This window comes from Mirounga angustirostris, unplaced genomic scaffold (genome assembly GCF_029215605.1).
Source record: "Mirounga angustirostris isolate CCGP_5_RB_7025 unplaced genomic scaffold, mMirAng1.0.hap1 SCAF_6, whole genome shotgun sequence".
Taxonomy (NCBI): Eukaryota; Metazoa; Chordata; class Mammalia; order Carnivora; family Phocidae; genus Mirounga; species Mirounga angustirostris.
Genome location: NW_026991714.1, coordinates 28,608,986 through 28,625,505, shown reverse-complemented (window position 1 = coordinate 28,625,505; position 16,520 = coordinate 28,608,986). Strand labels below are relative to the sequence as shown.

Genomic DNA, 16,520 nt, shown 5'->3' with positions numbered 1-16,520 from the left:
GGGCCGGGCCATGGCACTTTCCCAGAGGGCCCTTGCCTTGGGTGTGTTGAGTTGGCCCTGCAGGCTTTCTGCACCCAGGTGTTTGTTTTGAGTCAGGCCTGGGGCTGTTCTCCGGCTTTTGTAGGACAGGGTGGAGACCCCAGTCTGCCAGGGCCCCAGGTTAATAGTTGACTGGCAGAACTGAGATTTGGCTCTGGAACTTGGGGCCAGGCTCTCTCCAAGGGCTGAGCAGAGACAGAGCAAGGAGACCATGCTTTGGACCCAGGCCAGCCGGGAGGAGCTCTGTGAGGCAGGGCAGGGTGGGTTTCTGTGGCTGCCTGGGCATGAAGCCCAACCCCATCCTCTGTGGCGCGGACTGGCCCCATCAGGTTCTCCAGCTTCGCATGTGTGTGTATGAGAGAGACTGGGTGTGTTTGTGCCTAAGGGTTTCTGTGTATGGTAGGAGCTGTTCTCTTTGCACACAACTGCCCTTCTGCCTCCTGGGCTGTTTGTAGCAAGGACCCCGGGTAGAGAGCTGCCTCGCCTACCCCATCCCAAGTTGCTGGTCCCTGCAGGGGCCGATGGGCTGAGCAGCCCTGGGTGCTAGACCCTGCCCCAGGGAGTAGCTGGCACTGCCCTTTGTACCCAGCTTCTCGTATTTATGGCAAATAATACACTGGGAGCAGAGGGCAGAACAGGGAGTCACAGGGCGGGAGGAAGGGGGACTCCTCAGGCAGCTCAGCCTCTCCTGGGACCAGTGCTGACGTGGTTAAAAGTCAAAGGGCCCCGGTTTTGTAGGCTTAGTTCAGGAGTCGCCAGGACACTGCCCTGAGAAGCCAGGCTCTGCTCTTCCCAGAACTTTGGTCTCTGCTCCAGAGAAGCCACTCTCCTCAGTATGTGGGAGGGCAGGGAGGGAGGCTGCCCCTCCCCCCATTCCACCCCAGCAGGCTCGCACCCCTCACTATGCTTTGGGTCCAGGTATCAGTGGGATGGAGGAAGAACCAGACCTAGAGGACAGATCACTGGCCGGCCCACCTCGAGGACAGTGGATCTGGAGGATGTGACCTGGAGGATATGACCAGTCCAGGAGTGTGAAGAGAAAATGACTGGGAGGAGGGTGCATGGGGGTGGAGAGAGCAGGGGTCAGGACAGGAGGCCCCCTGGGGCTGCGATGGGGAAAGGCGCCACCTCGTGGCAAGACATAGAACTGCAAGGTGTCCCCTCCGGCTGGGCCAGGGTGCGGATTAACTCCCGCCCTGTGCCTGTAGGACCAGGTGAGGGCCTGAAAGCACCCTGACCTCTCAGTCCAGAAAAGTCAGGAACATCCAGCAGCCACCAGCGAGAGGTGATCCAGGTTTGCAGAGAAAGGGAACTGTGAAATCAAGCAGGACAAGGGGCTCGAATGGAGAGGCCCATCTTGATGGCTGGAATCATTAGGAGGGGCAGGGGCTATTGCAGAGGGTAGGGCTTCGGTAATCTGAGCATCCTGGGTTGTGAGGGGGTGCTGTGTGATGTCACTGGGACGGAGCAGAATGGGTCCCAGAGGGGCCTTAGCAGACAGCTGCCAATTCCTTAGACCTCCATTCCGACCCTGAGCTCCTGCCTGGAGCCCAGCACACCCATCTCTCCAGACTCCCTGTCTCTTTCTCCTGAGCACTCACAGCCGGAGTTACAGAAATGACCAGGACTCTGGTTTTTAATGGAAAAGCTGTGATACCTGGGGGCACTCTACATGTCACAGAAGTAGTGGAGGGATGTGGCAAGGGGCCAGAGGGAAGGTGCTCTCACACCTCTTCCTCCTGAGCTTGGCTACACCGCGGCTGGCCGGGGTCTCCACCCTGCCAGGATGAGGTCTTCAGACACTGCTCTCTGTCCTCTTGGGTGTCTGTTGAATCCCAGTTCCAGAGGAGGACACTTAGGCTGGAGGGGAGAAGTGGGAACAGGATGGGAGGCTCCAGAAAGGCCGGGTGGGATGCAGAGAGGTAGGTGAGCCAGGTTGGAGGGAGGAGCGCAAACGGAAGCCCAGAGCACAGCGCAGCAAGCCGGCCTGTAGGGACAAAGAGGCAGAAGCCATCTTACCGATTTCCCCGTGGGACATACAGTTCTGGGACTTCTCACCCCTAGCACCCACCCCCTCCACCCTGGGCTGGACCATCATCCAGAGGGGCTCCTATGAAGCCTCAGCCTCTCAGCCCAGGACCCGGGCTCCCTCCCCTCCCCTTTCGGAACCCCTGCCACGGCTGTCCACACTGTGGCTCCTCCACCACGGCTGGTTAAGTCCCACCTCAGCCTTACAACGCACACACCCTTCTCCTGTATCTGCTAACACTTGCCCATCTCTTCCTCCTGTACCAGGGCTACGCGCCAGACCCCTGTCCTGTTGCACAGCCCCTCAGCACTCCCGTGGGGCTTTTATGCAGCCTCGCTTTGCTGCTTTCTCCAGCAATTTCCTCAGAGAAGGGCTGGTCTTGTCTTCTCTGAATAGAACCCCCTGGGACCAGGGACTCTGAGTTTGGGGTACTTTACCAGGAGGTGTTTTTAAAAGCTTAGACTTTGAGAAAGTCAGAGCTGGAGGGCCTTCAGGGATCATCCAACCCAGTGGCTCTCAAGGTCTTGCGGGAGAATCACCCGGAGGGCTGTCCCCGCCCTGCCCCCCACCCCCCCGAGTTGCCGATTCAAGGGCTCACGGGTCAAGCCAGATCATTTGCTGGTGGAACTGATACTCCTGGACCGAGGACCACACTTGGAGAACACTGATCTGATACAACCTCCAGTTTTACAGACGAGGGGAACAAAAAGTGTCCCAAAGCAGAAATGATGTGCCCAAGGTCTCCAGGGGCTGGAGCCAGGACCAAGCTGACCAGAGCTGACCCCCATCAATGCACCACACTGGGCCTGACCCACCAGCCATCATCCTGGAGCCCCTATTATCTGTTAGATTCTGGTGGGCCCCAGAAAAAGGGAGCTGGTCTCTAGGTACCTCTACTGTGAGGTTGGAGACTTGGCAGCATCAAACATCTTCTTCCGGCCTTCCATCCCAGACATGGCCTCCACGTTCTTCCTCCAGTCACCCACCTCCACGGGCCGTTCCTATTGGGGGGCCACACACACACACACACGCACATGTCAGAGACCGAGCAGGCTGGAGGGCAGCGGGGGGCCCTCCAGGCACAAGAGCAACTAGGTGAGGGGAAAGTCAGCCTCTTCGAAAAGAGGGAATCCCAACACCCCTGCCCAACTGGGGAGGTCCAAGGACACATTTGGGGTAGACACGGGAAAGCTAAGGCTCCACTAGAAGAAGGAAGCTGTGTCGGCTGGGAGTTCTGGATGATCACAGTGGGATGCCGGGGCCAGTTCCCACCCCAGTGAACCACAGCCCAGCCTTGCCTCCAGACCCACGCCAACCTCCTGGTCTGGTGCTCAAGGCCACCTCTTCTAAGAAGCCTACCTCCTCCCTAAACTGGCTCGTTTTCCATTTTACCCGCATACTACCTGCCATCTCTTCTCTTTATGAAGTTCTCTGGGCCAGAGACCACGTCTTTCATTCATGTTCCTTCTAGAGCCCATCCATTCTGAGCACATATATTGAGTTCAATCAGCTTTGAGTGATTTGTTGCTGAATGAGTGATTGAACTCAGTTCTCTAATGTCTGTGCTCGTGTGTCCTATGACCACAATGACCTGCTGTCTTCTTTTCCCCAGTAGTGACAGAAGGCACTATCCCCCTGGTCACCCCAACTCTACATTCTCTTCACACTGGGTGCAGTTTCTGCTTTATTGCTTGGTCTGGCTTCCTCTAGGTCCCGGTTTCCTTCTCAGATTGAGAGCAGCCTGAGGGAAGGGAGCAAGTCTTCTTTCTCCCAAGACAGAATCACAAGACTTCATCACTGGTCTCCCAGAGGGTTCTAGAATGTTCTAGCAGTCTGTCTGGCCTCCAACAGGAGCCCCTGCCTGAGGCTATGTGACAGAGAGACAGGTGATAGGACAGGGGTGAAAGGTTCTGAGAAGAGGGGTCCTCACCTTCTCTGTGTCTTCCTTCTTCACTGACTTCAGGTTGGCCCGCAGATCCATAGACACCTTGTGCTTGGAGCCCAGTAGAGCCCGGAGCATGGCGTCAGCTGAGACCCGGACCCGACGCAGTGGTGGACGCTTGAATTTCCCACGGAGGTCCAGCACCTTCAGCTTCAGGTCCTTAATCTGCAGGTGAGAAGGAGCAGGGGCTCACGGGAGAGGCAGCACCCCCAGAGCACCCTTCCTGAGGATCTCAGACTTCTAGGGTCCCAGCCAAAGCTACACCCCACATTCATTCTCCAGCTTCCAGGCCAGACCCTCTGGGACACTCAGACCCCCCCATCACTTTCAGAATAGCCACAACGTGTTTGTTGATAAACGAATGAATGAGTAAACGGACAGATAAAGCCCATTAGCCACCTCTGTCATGGTTACGTGAGGAGATGGGGCAGCCCCACCAAACTCAGCACAAGTCTGGTTTGAAAGCCCTCTTTGGAGTGTGGGCTGCTTCCTCCTATTCCTGGGGCCCCATTCCTGCTTCTAACTAGTCCCTCCCCGTGAGCCTTCAAAGCAGTTCATTGAGAGCACAGCCTAAGTCCAGTGGGGTGGATCAAATTTCTAGGGTGCTATCTCTGGAGGGAATTCTGGGAAGATTCATGATGCCACAAATCATCATTCCTTCCGGGGAGAAATGGGAAGGAACAGAGTGGTCTCTGATCCCGCCCCCTCCCCTCCTCCCTGCTTGAACAAGCACCCAGGAGCAGCCCACGAGAGCAGCAGGGGTTCTGCCCTCCACGTTCTGCCCCACCACATGGGAGCAGGGTCAGCTCGCCGAGGGAGCGCTGAGCACCGCAGTGGGGGGCAGCGACCAGCCCTGCTCCCACAACCACCACTGTGCGACCCGGACCAAAGTTCTCAGCCTCTCTGAACTTCAGCATCCCCCTTTGTAAAGTGCAGGTAATAGCACCTCCTTTATCCACACGCGTGTAGGGAGGATCAAAGGATGCAATGCACATGAAAGCCATTCACAAAGGGAAGATGTTATTAACTAGCATGTGATTGTTTGTGTGGGTGAACAAAGAGGTGAAGAGCCCCTGTGGCAGGTTGAGAGGAAGTTTGTGTTTTTCATCTGTGTGGTTATCCTCTCTCTGCCCATCTCCAGCCCCATGGGGCTGGAGTGGAGGGACCAGAGCTTCCCAAGTGGCCACTTGTGAAACCCTGCAGAAGGAGGGTGCCCACGTCCCGGCCCCCCCGCCCATCGCCCCACCATGCACCTAGCCTGTGCTAGCCGTGCCCTCCCCTCCTGCCAGCTCACCTCCCTGGTGTTGTGGAGGCATTTGGCCTCAATGTCGTATCTCTCCTCATCCACCACCTCCACCTTGGCGTGCAGGTCCCGGCACAGGTCCTGGGGGAAGCCAGGTTAATCAGGCAGGAACAGAAAAGAGGAGAGAGGAGTCGTCTGGACCGCAGCCTCCCTTTCCTGCCTCTTTGCCCAGTGCCTTTGCAAAACCTGCATTCTGGAAAGGAGCTGATACACCCCTTCTCTCTGAGGTTCATGGCTGCTGATAGCTCCCTGCATAAGCCCTTTGTTTTCCTTTCGGAATGTCATTGTTTTCTTTAAAAAGTTTTCTTACGATAAAAATAATATAAGCGAGTTGCAGAAAATGTGAAAGCTAGGTATGAAACAAAAAGAATAAACTACAAATAACAAGTGATGCCACCAGTGGGAGGTGACCCCTGGTGACATTTTGGTGTATTTCTTTCCAGTCTCTTTTCTCTGCAGTTGCTGGCATTGAAACAGTTATCAGTGTTTTTCAAACATTAAAAACCTATTTGTAGGGAAAGGATAGACAAGTCCTGAGGCTCCCTCCCCGCACTTGCGAAATGGAATCTACCAGCACCACCTCCCAGGGGCCTATGCGGTGACATGGGACCATGTAAGGGAAGAGCCCCTTGAAAAGGAACAGAGCCCAGAGCTCTGGTATTAGTGCAGGCTCCTGCCACCCAGGCCCTGGGGTCAGCCCCACAGACTCACCTGCAGGGCACTGAGGGACAGGCCGCGGGTCTGCAGCGTGGGGATGCGCTCGGCCAGGTAGCGCACCTTCTCAGCCTCCCGCTCCTCGTGCTCCTGCTCCCAGCACTCCTTGGCCTTGGCCAGCATCAGGCTCTGGACAGGACAGAGCCTGCTGAGCCAGGAGCCCAGGGCTCTCGTGCTCCCCACCCAGCATCAGGGCATGAGGGGAGGAGGACCCCGGGCTGGAGCCGGCTCTTGCTGCTGGCCCTACAAGCAACAAGTCCTCTCGCACTGGTCAGGGCCCCGACCAGGCAGCCCTGGGAGCGTGTGAATGAGCCGGTCCCGAGGCCTGCAGATGTGTGTGCTGCCTATAGGCAGGGCCAGGGAAGAACAAACACTGAGCCACCACACACAGCATCTCTCGGACCCTGGAGCTGTTTTCCCTCACAGTCCTCCTCGTGCCCACTTCGGGCGTGTTTTGGCCCACAGAGCTCCAAAGAGAGAAACTCTGGCCAAGATAAAGCAAGGCCCTCCGGCCGCCACCAGTGGATTACCACCCTGAAGCTGGTCACTGCCTCCCCTCAAGAACCCGGGCAGGAGCCAGGTCTCCCTAGTTTCAGGTTTCCACTCGCTGACCACCCGGCTCCAGGCAATGGCCAGCCTCCCTCATCATCATCCTCACTTAGGCCTCCTTCGTCTTCACCCTCCCCCGACCCTCCACACCCCCGCAGAGTCTGCACCGCATCCCCTCTGTCTCCCACTGGATGTCCCCCCAGAGCCAGCCCAAAGCCTCACCTTCAGCAAGAGTTTGCGGGAGGCCGTGATCTTGGGCTTTCTCTGAGGGTGAGAAGGGGAGAGACAGGTGGTGAGATAGAGGTGGCAGAACTGAAAATCTGGTCTAGGCCAGCATGCGTGCCTGCCAGGTTCACCATGATTACCCAGAATCCTCGCCATAGGGTCCCTTAAAAGGCCCCTCATCTTTGTGATTTAACCCCTCAAATTCAAGGAATGCTGTAGTCAGTGACCTTGACCCTGACCTAGAGGCTGAAGCCCTCACTTTCGATCCTGCTTCTAGTGCTGGTGGGATCCTGTGTGGGTCATGTGACCTCTGTGGGCACCTCCTTCCTCATCTATAAATAAGGATGCTGAGACCCACCTTCCTCAGTTCACAGAATTATTACAGACAGAATGACATCATGGACGTGCAAATCCTTTGAAAAGCATGAAACAGATGCACCTGCTTAGCGCTCTGGATAGTAATATACCAATACGTTGATGATCTGTCGTGTCCAGAAACAAGCTGTGAATTTCACACATCAAGAAGTGTATCTTTTTAGACATCACAACTTTTTTTAATGTCAACACCATCCATATTAATCTTTCTCAGCTATAAAAATATTGTTTTCTCTTCTTATTAAAAATACTTGATATATTTTTGCCAACTAGGTATGTTCTAATAAGTCTTAGCTTGCGGCAGCATCCCCCCAACTCCAGGGGAGGTGACGGTAAGGAGGGCTGTTCAACCTCTAACTAATGAGGTTGTGAGGCTTTCTGAGCACTTGTATCTCTTCTTGACCATAGGTCGTCGATTGTGGTTGCTGCCAGAGAGCGGCTATCTACTAGTACTGTGCTGTGTGCTGGGAGAGCAGAAGTGAGCAGGCTTTAAGGGAGAAAAGGGGCTTCATATTTTATGGATGGAATGTGTGACTTCTAACCTGACTGTTCAGAATGGTTTGTCTGTCCTTTCCTCTCCTAAAGCGAAGGCTGGGCTACATTTCAGGTTAGTGTGCTTGTGGGAGAAATGGCCTGTTGCTATGGTCATCGCCACTCACAGTTTACACCCTGTCATGTACCCATGGCAAATGTTTCTTTGCAATGTTGTTTCCCCACCACCTGGTGAGCCTCTAGGCCGTCTCGTTTGACCATCGATCAGTGGCGACTCACTTTAATATGAGCCTCAGCAAAACTGAGGAATTCATATGGTTATTGAAAAATGGTGTATGTGATTCTGAGAATCTCTGTGCCAAATGTCCCCTCCATCAGTGCTGCTAATTCCCACCCTTGCCAGTTCAGAGCCCGATCCCTGAGGTTCCTAACCCTGCACTGGACACACGCTGTGTTCTCAGTACTGTTTCAGGGTCAGAGTTATCTAAGACCTGAGGGGAGTGTAAGGACACCTCTTTGCTCCTCTCTCAATGTTTGGTCATTGGGCAGGGGTAGAATAACCCAATGATGATCCTTTGTTACTGGACTGACTCTGCAAAAAAACAGGATGGTCCCTCAGGGTTAGACAAGTGAGCAAGAATGGGTGAGATACCCCACATCCCACTTACCTCGCTTCAGGCATCCACCACAGGAAAGACAGGAGGAGAGAGCAAAAGACAGAGTGTGAACAATTCATATGACATATGCAACAGCAGGACCATGTGGATGAGCCCGGGCAGGGGCGGTGTGGTGACAACCATACACCAGAAGGACATCAGGCATCAGGCAGGGGGACCAGCTCAAGGGTTCCAGCAGAACAGAATAAAACTCCAGTGGCCCTCTGGGCTACTGGAGGTTCTTGCTGGAGATGCTGGCCGTTGTAAGTTGGGGAGGAGTGCTGGAGATTCCGGGAAGCCTCAACATAGGGTTCCAGCATGGGAAAGCTCCCGTCCCTGGCCTTGTGGGCAAGTTCCCAAAGCTTTGTTCATCTGTTGGGCCGAAGCAGAACCATGGCCTGGCACACACAATTCATCTGGCCTGCGCAGAGAAAAACTCTGTAAGAGGCCACAAAGGTCTTCCCCAGGGAGCCTGGAGCATGGGTTCTGCTCAAAGACTAGGAGGACACGTGGTGGCACAGGGGACCTAGGTACTCAGGATTGTTCCTTCTGTTAAAACCTGTTCTCCTGGGAAGTTGCTTCAGGGCTTGGACAGATGGTGCCTCCCCTAGAGGACTGAAATCTGCAGCAAAGGGCCTGGCTTCCTCCGAGTCCGAGAGAGGGACGGGGCTACTTACACTTCAGGCATGGTGGTGGTCGGGGGGCAGCACCTGGAGGCACAAAGCAAGCGTCAATGTGGGAAAGCTGTAACTCCTGCCTCCCAACCCAGCTGGGCCTTGGGACTGTGTCAGCGCCCAGCCTGGGAGAGCCGGACAACAGGAAGAAGAAATCAGACAGAATGGATTCCAACAGGTCGGGATGGGATAAATATTTGTGCATTGATACTCTCTTTTTTTCATTTATTCACTCATTCATTCATTCACTCATTCGCTCACAAGAGAGAGAAATCTTAGAAAAGCAAAGAAACAATATAAGCACTGTAAGTGGCTCTATTGGACAGGTATGTAGGGTGGGATCTGCAAACTACAGCCCCCAGGCCAAATCTGCACACCCCCCCCTTTTGTTGCTTAAAGCGTTGTAAAATAAGGAATATGCAACAGAACGTTATGTGACCTGCAAAGCCTAAAACATTTACTATCAAGCTCTTTCCAGCAAGGTTTGCCAACCCTCATGGGGAACAGAATGGAATCCATAGAAATCTATTTGAAAAGTGAGGTCATGGGGCCCTCCACAACAGGCTGAGTTTAGAGTCTCTCCTGTGGACAAGGGTGAAGTTCTCAGAGAGAGGAGAATCTGAAAGTGGAGTGGCACAGAGCAAAGATGAAATGCAGGTAACTGCCATATGGCACAACTCCAGGGGGCGCTATTCCCATGCTGAGCCATGTCCTTGTGCCAGGGGTGCCGTTCACATGGACGGCAGTGTGAGGGGCAGCCCTGGGGTGGGGCGGGGAGGAGGCCCTGCACGGAGGGGCTGAAGCCAGCAGGTGAGGCAAATCCTGCCTTCTACTCTCATCTTCATCCTGACCCTCTCCAGGCCAGTTTTCTTCTCTGCAAAAATCGAGGTGAGATAAATTGTCGTCCACTTAAAAAAGCTCTTAAGCCTTTTGTTCAAACCAAATTTTACTTGGAAGCAAAACAAATTCAGGCAATCCGAGCAAACGGCACAGGCTGAAGGGGGTACGTAGGAGCCCGTGGCCCTCTGTGAGGACCCCGGGCTGTGGAGCACAGTTTGAAGTCCCCTGACTGTGTTGTCCTGGGGCTCCCTTTAGTCCCGACAATTGGGGGACCCAGGCCAAGAAGGGGGTCCTCGAGGCAGCAGAGGGGGATACTCCAAAGCCAGACCCAACTCACCAACTTGCCTGGGCCTGGACAAAGCATTCTAATAGAGGGTGGGGATTGTGCAAAAGATCAGGGGAAGAAGGACAACTCTGGTGGGAGCAAGTGTGCGAGGCAGGACAGGAATCTGGAGCTGGGTTGTGTGCATTTGGCGGGGCGGGGGGGGGGGTGGGGCGGGACATGGAGCACAGGATCAGGAGTTTGAATTTGGCCCAGGAACCTGGTTTGGTACAGGGGAGGGCAGAATCCAAAGGACAATTGTAAAGTGGCTACCAGTCATTTCATTCCAGAGCCACCTCCTGTCTCTGCCTTAATTCTCTCCTTTCCCTATGTGCCCGTGAAGCCTCCTCCCCCAGCCCATGAGTGGGGCTCGGCCACCTGTCCTGAATCTCCCCCCAACGGTCAGAAAGCCCTCTGGGCCTCCCACCTCTGCCTCTGCCACCTAGGGAGGGTGAGGCCTGGGGCGGAGGAGGGGGAAAGGGAGTGTGACCCCAGAGTCTCAGCTGTCACCCCGAGGCACAGAGGGAGAGGTAGGATCCAATCCATAAATTCCCCAGATATTTGGCTGAAATTAGATTTTATCACCAGCTGTTTATTCTGAGGGCTCCACTCCTCGGACGACTAGCAAGGCAGTCCAAAGAGAAACACTAGCCAGTGAAGAAACACCTCCAGGTCCGTCTGTCTGTCATCACTGCCCAGCCATGATGCCAGTCCCCAGGGGGCAACAGGTCTCAGCTGAGTGGGGATGTGCCTCACCCTTGGCAGGCATTTGGCCATGGTCACACCTCCCTCAGAGAGCCCACTGTCACCAGCATGGGGCCCTACTGGCCCAGGCCAGCCTTGGCCTCCTGCCAAGCTGCAGGGCCTGCCCGCCAGCTTGCCCCCCTGACAAATGCCAGGCCCAGGGGTCCCCAGCCTGTGCTTTGATACCCACCAGATGGGACCCCTTGACAGGTCCTGTGGAAGACAAGCAGAAACCTGATAAGAAGTCAGGATGCAGATAGCAAATGTGAGGTTGGAGGGCCGGCATTCCATCTCCCCCACAAGTAGCAAGTGAGGAGACAGAAAATCCACCCCTGGAGGGAGGGAGTGAAGGATGACCAGGGGTTGACTCAGAGCTAGGCTTTCTCTTCCCTGAGGCCCCGCGGGGTGGACCGGGAATATCAACTAGACTGGGAGACTGAGGCTGAGCGTATGAGTGTCTGTGTGTAATTGAGTGTGTGGGGGGGGGGGTGAGGGTGTGTCTATAGGGCCAGGAACTGATCTTTTTGCACACCTGATAATCAGGGACACAAATTTCTGGTTAGGCTCATGTTCTTCCCTCTGCTCCCCACCCCCTGACCTTGGACCCTAGTTCAAGGGCATCCCAGTCCTCTTTGACTGATCATTAGCAAGCACTGTACTCCTACACCCCCCACACCCCTGTCTTGAGCTCTTAGCAGGAAAGCCTAACCTCAGAACCGCTGTGGGACGATCTCCCAAACCCAGTGCCTGGTGCTGCCTTTAGCCCCCACCCCACCCCCAGCCATGGATCCCAATATAGAAGGTCCCCTCTGTTTTGCATTCAGAGACTCTCATGCCCCAACCCCAAATGCTGTCACCATCAACCTTCCCTCTAAAGGCCCCCCACCAACTACTTTCTACTCCTCAGAGCCAGGAGCGGTGGACAGCGGGGTTGGCAGTCTGCCCTCACCCACTCTTGCCCTGCTATACAGATGGGCGTGCAAGGGGAGCCAAGCACGCCCCTCGGAGACCAAGAACAAAGAGGCAAGATGGTTTCCTCAGTCCGCAGGGGCTGGGATCTGGTCTACTAGGCTCCCCCCAAGTCCCACACACCAGAGCACCTTCTTTGTCCTCTGCTGCAGCCATCGCCCACTTTAATTGCTCACCAGGCTCTTCCTAAACTTCCCAACGCAGCTCCGCCGCCCCCGCTCTCTGATTCCCAATGCCACCCCCTGCCTCTAGGCGCCGTCTCCCTCCGGGACCTACTGGGCAGCCTGGTGTATAACATAATCCCCAGGCTCTACCCCGGGGCCCCTTGAGCAGCCTGGGCGTAAATTCTGCTCCTGGCTCTTAGCCTGAAAATGGGCAGTGGGGATTTTACCTCCAGTAACAGTTTTGCAGGAGAGAGGTCATTCCACAGGATAAAACACTGTGGGAGCATCTTAGAACTGTTCCCTCAGCCAACCCAAAGGTACAGGCCATGCATGATACAGGTCTTCTTCCATCTCCACGCCCTGGTTGTCTCCTCTAACTCAAGCCCCAGTTTCTTTCTCAGGGCTCAACCTAGATCCAAAGTCCTGGGCTGCAGACACTTACCTCGTTCAGGCTCTGTGAGCTGGGCTGGCCTGTGTCTCGCTGTGGACCGCAGACTGTGAGGGGCAGGCAGAGGGGAGGCTATGAAAACTATGGGCCACAGCAACTGGCCAGTAAAAATAGAACAGGCCCGCTGCTCCTCCCCCCCCCCCCCCCCCACAGAGCAGACACACGCTGACACACAGCAGGCATGCCCTGAAGACACGTGTGTCCAGGCTCAGGGGGACACACACATCCTGTGCACACAGAGGCCACCGACTGAGTCAAACCAGCACCCACCTAGGGGGTCGCAAGCCAAAGAAGGGAGAGAATGAGCAGCCAGACCAGATGAGGCACTGAGCAGCGACGGGCCCAGGGCAGAGCCCAGGGCTCTGGCTGGGGTGGGGAGGGGGGGGGGAGGGGGGCACTGGGAGGCCTGGGGGTGCCCAGCAGGGGCTGGGGGCAGGAAAACTGTCTCTCGGACCTACATCTCTCACAAGGAACTGTGGAAATCAGACTCCTGAGCCCATGTTCCAAAAGCCTAAGAGGAATAGAGACTGGATTTGGGGGCTCTCATGCGACTCTGGTACACGTGCCCTAGGAGGATACCTGGGCTTGGGGGTGACGTCAACAGCGCTGCAGGCTGACTCCAGGGAGTGATCTGGGGCTGAGCTGAGGTGCTGGTAGCTGTAGCGTCCACCTTTATGCTCAGGGAGGTCTGAGGGTCTGTGGATGCTCTGTACCCCCCTCCAAGTAGGTTTCCGGGAATCTAGGTTTCCCGGGTTCCAAATGGCACCCCACATCCCATGCCTGGAACTCAGTGAGACTAACTCACCTTCTCCCCTGTCCTACCCTCTGTCTCCAGCCAGAATCCAGGGGGCTGGTGGGGTGGAGGCTGCACCTGTTTACTGGGTATTTTTAGGACAGTTGATGAACACATAATACCCACCCTATAGTCAGAGAAAGACAATGCCTGCTATGTTAATCCTGGGGCTATTATCGTTGGTCATCTCCTGGGCCAGGATCCCAGGCTGAGACAGGACAAGCAGGATACTGAGCCCCCTTGGAGGCCAGCCAGAGGCCTCACAACCAGCAGGAGGTTAGGGAGCTCTACCATGCTGCCTGTTTGGTGGGAGAGAGAGCTGGTGGACAGGGGTGTCCTAAGGAGACACACGCACAGTGCCTACAGAGGGCTCAAAGACCCTGCCCTTTGGACACTGCCATTCTGGTGCCCAACGGAGGCTGCTCTAATTTGGTTCTGCTCAGGCCAGTTTGGGAACACCCCCATGCTGGAAGGCTGCCAGGGAGAAGGGACAGGGCGGGGTAAGTTGTAGGGCTTGGAGGCATAGGATTCTGGGTGGAGGGGCTGGGATGGACAGTAGGGACAGGCATCCACCCAGGAATAGCAGGAGGTCAGAGAAGGGGTGTGAAGGTTGGGATGAGTCTACTGGAGTTTACTGCATTGGCTTAACCATGTTTGTAATTTACACAAGAACTTTCTTACAAGAAGTTAAGATGCACCAAAATAAATGAATTATCTGCATGGATTATTCTGCTTTTTAGAAGGGAAAAAAGAAAAAAAACATTGACAAATGGAAGAACAAAAGAGGGTTGCAGGGACCACAACGAATCATGGACTCTGAGGGCCTTGGGGTGTTAGTCATGCTCAGTCCCCGATGGGACAGAGTGGGGCCGGCATCCCTCATCCCAGACCCCATCGACACCATCCCTCCACACCATGTGGTCCAACTCTCCATCCTCACATCCACCGCAACCTGTCAGCCTCTTTCCTGCTGTCTGCTCACAAGTGACCTTCAAAAATGAGACTGTTTTGCCCTGTGGTCCTTGCACCTGCCCCAGTCTTCTTTCAAGTGGGGACCACTCTGGAGACAAAGGCCTCCGGGGTCTGCCTGCAAGGCTGGGGATCTCTGGCGGGAGGCTGCCCACACCCAGCTGAAGGGCCACCGCTGGATGACATCGGCCCTGGGCCCCACTCTCTGCCCCAGCCCAGTGTGCTTCTGCAGCCTTTCTCCTGGCCTCCCCACTCACTGTCACCCTCCTTAAAGGTCACCCCCCGCTTGGTGCTTATCTGCCCACCTCCCATTCTGCCTGTGGAGCGGGGGACACTGTCCAGGGACCTCTGAGGCTGTGTCTCACACAAACACCCACCTGGCCAGGGGTGACCCCCAGACACAGAGCCAGAAACAGTCCTCATGGCCCTGTAAGACCCCCAGGCAGAACTCCCTGTGGTGGGCTGAATGATGGCCCCCCCCCAAGGGGCCCATGTCCTAATGAACAAAATGTGAATATGTTACCTTATATGGCAAAAAGCACTTTGCAGATCTGATGAAATGAAAGAACTGGAGTTGAAGAATTATCCTGGATTATCCATGGGGGCCCAATCTAATCACATGGGTCCTTATCAGACTGAGGCATTAGGACCAGGGTCGGTAGTAGGACACCTGATAAAGGAAGAAAGATCAAAAAAGAGAGAAGATGCTATTGTGGGGCTGGCTTGGAAGACAGAGGACGTGACCTTGAGCCAAGGAATGCACGCAGCTTCTAAAAGCTGGAAAAGTCAAGGAAACAGATTCTCCCCTCGGAGCCTCAAGAGGGAAGCAGGCCTGCCGACACCTTGTCTGTTAGGCCAGTGAGGCTGATTTTGGACTTCCGCCCCCCGGAACCGTAAGATAACAAACTTGTGTTCTTCCGAATCACTGGGGCTGTGGCAATTTGGTACAGCAGACATTAATATGTTCTGTAATGCCTTGGACATTCGCGAGCCCGGGACTTCACGGCTCAGGCCGTGCTCGGGACCTGGGGGCGCTCAGGTCCAGTGTCCCCTGGGCCTGACAGCCCGGAGCAGACCCTCACGCATCCCTGGCCAGAATCCAGCCCACCAGGGCCTGGCCTTCCTGGAAGTCAGCTCTGAACTGACAGGATCACAGGATGTCAGAGCAGGAAAACCGTCCAGGGCAGTCACCTTGCCCTTGAGGACACAGAGGCCCAGAGAGAAGGGGCCACACGATGAGTGGGCCAGGTCTCCTGACGGCCAGCCCGGCGCTCCGTCCCCTTGACTATACCCCAGTTCTCATCCTACCGTCCCTCCTTTAACTCTCCTCTAACCCTGGCCTCGCCTTTAACCCTCACAGCTGCCAGAGGCCTACAGGTGCCCTCAGCGTGCACTGGAAAGCGGCGCCCCACAGCTTCATGGCCCCTGTGGCCCGGCCTGGCCTGCTCCAAGGTCCACGTGAGCGGAATCATCCCCACGCTGCACCTGGCGGCCCCAGCCCTAACCTACTAGAACCTTCATCTTCTGGCTCTCTATTCTCACATGTGAGGTTGCACTCGCCCTCTTGTGATCCATCCTGTGAACAACTTTGTGTGAAATGCTCAGGCTGATCTTGTTCATACACCTCATCCGGCTTCATCTCCAACCCCGCCCCCCCATACTGAGCCAGTGAATCGAGCTTTGGCCCTCCATGCCTGCCTTAGCCTGACCCTGCTGCAGGCCTTCTAGACTCTAACCCAATGTAAGGTCACCATGATTGACCCAGCTGCAGTGTCCTCTCTGAAACTCAGCTTCCTCATTCGGACACCGGCTTTAGGGTGCACCGTGGCCCGAGGGAGAGCCTGGCCTCATTGGGGACGCCCCCTCCCTGGGGCAAAGCTGATGGCCTTCCCTTAGCGCCTTTTGAAGTTCAGGGAGAGTCTGAGGCGGACTTGACCAGGGCCCATGTGGTCTGTACCCTCTCAGCTCTCCCAAGACTTTCCAGCTCAATGGAAAACAGAAGAAAGATTGCTGGAGAAGGAACGAGAACCAGGACTCGCCAGATCCAGGGAGAAAGGGGCCAATCCAGGAAGAGGGAGTGATTCGGGGTAGGTGAGGTGAGGGGAGAAAACCTGGAGGGGTTTCCAGCCTCTGGTCCCATGGCTCCCAATGTCCCAGAGCTGGGGAGGCCACAGGGCAAGGAAGGAAGTGTCTGACCAGAGGAGCTAAGCCTTGTAAGGCCGTGGGTTGTGGAGTCAGGGCCCCATCCCCTCAGTGGCGACACCTGTCAGCCC

The 16,520-nt window shown here is 55.6% G+C and overlaps 1 protein-coding gene across 1 annotated transcript; it reads right to left on the bottom strand.

Moving 5' to 3' along the window:
• Positions 1-1,648: 1,648 nt before the first annotated feature.
• Positions 1,649-8,361, bottom strand: TNNI1 (troponin I1, slow skeletal type). Its single transcript, XM_064594025.1, has 7 exons — positions 8,337-8,361; positions 6,799-6,840; positions 6,025-6,156; positions 5,305-5,394; positions 3,999-4,175; positions 2,960-3,069; positions 1,649-2,026 (listed from the first exon to the last, which is right to left on the bottom strand). Exons 3-6 carry the CDS (start codon positions 6,148-6,150, stop codon positions 2,962-2,964), a joined length of 501 nt encoding a protein of 166 aa, XP_064450095.1. The 5' UTR covers positions 6,151-6,156; positions 6,799-6,840; positions 8,337-8,361; the 3' UTR covers positions 1,649-2,026; positions 2,960-2,961.
• Between the last annotated feature and the right edge of the window lie 8,159 nt (positions 8,362-16,520).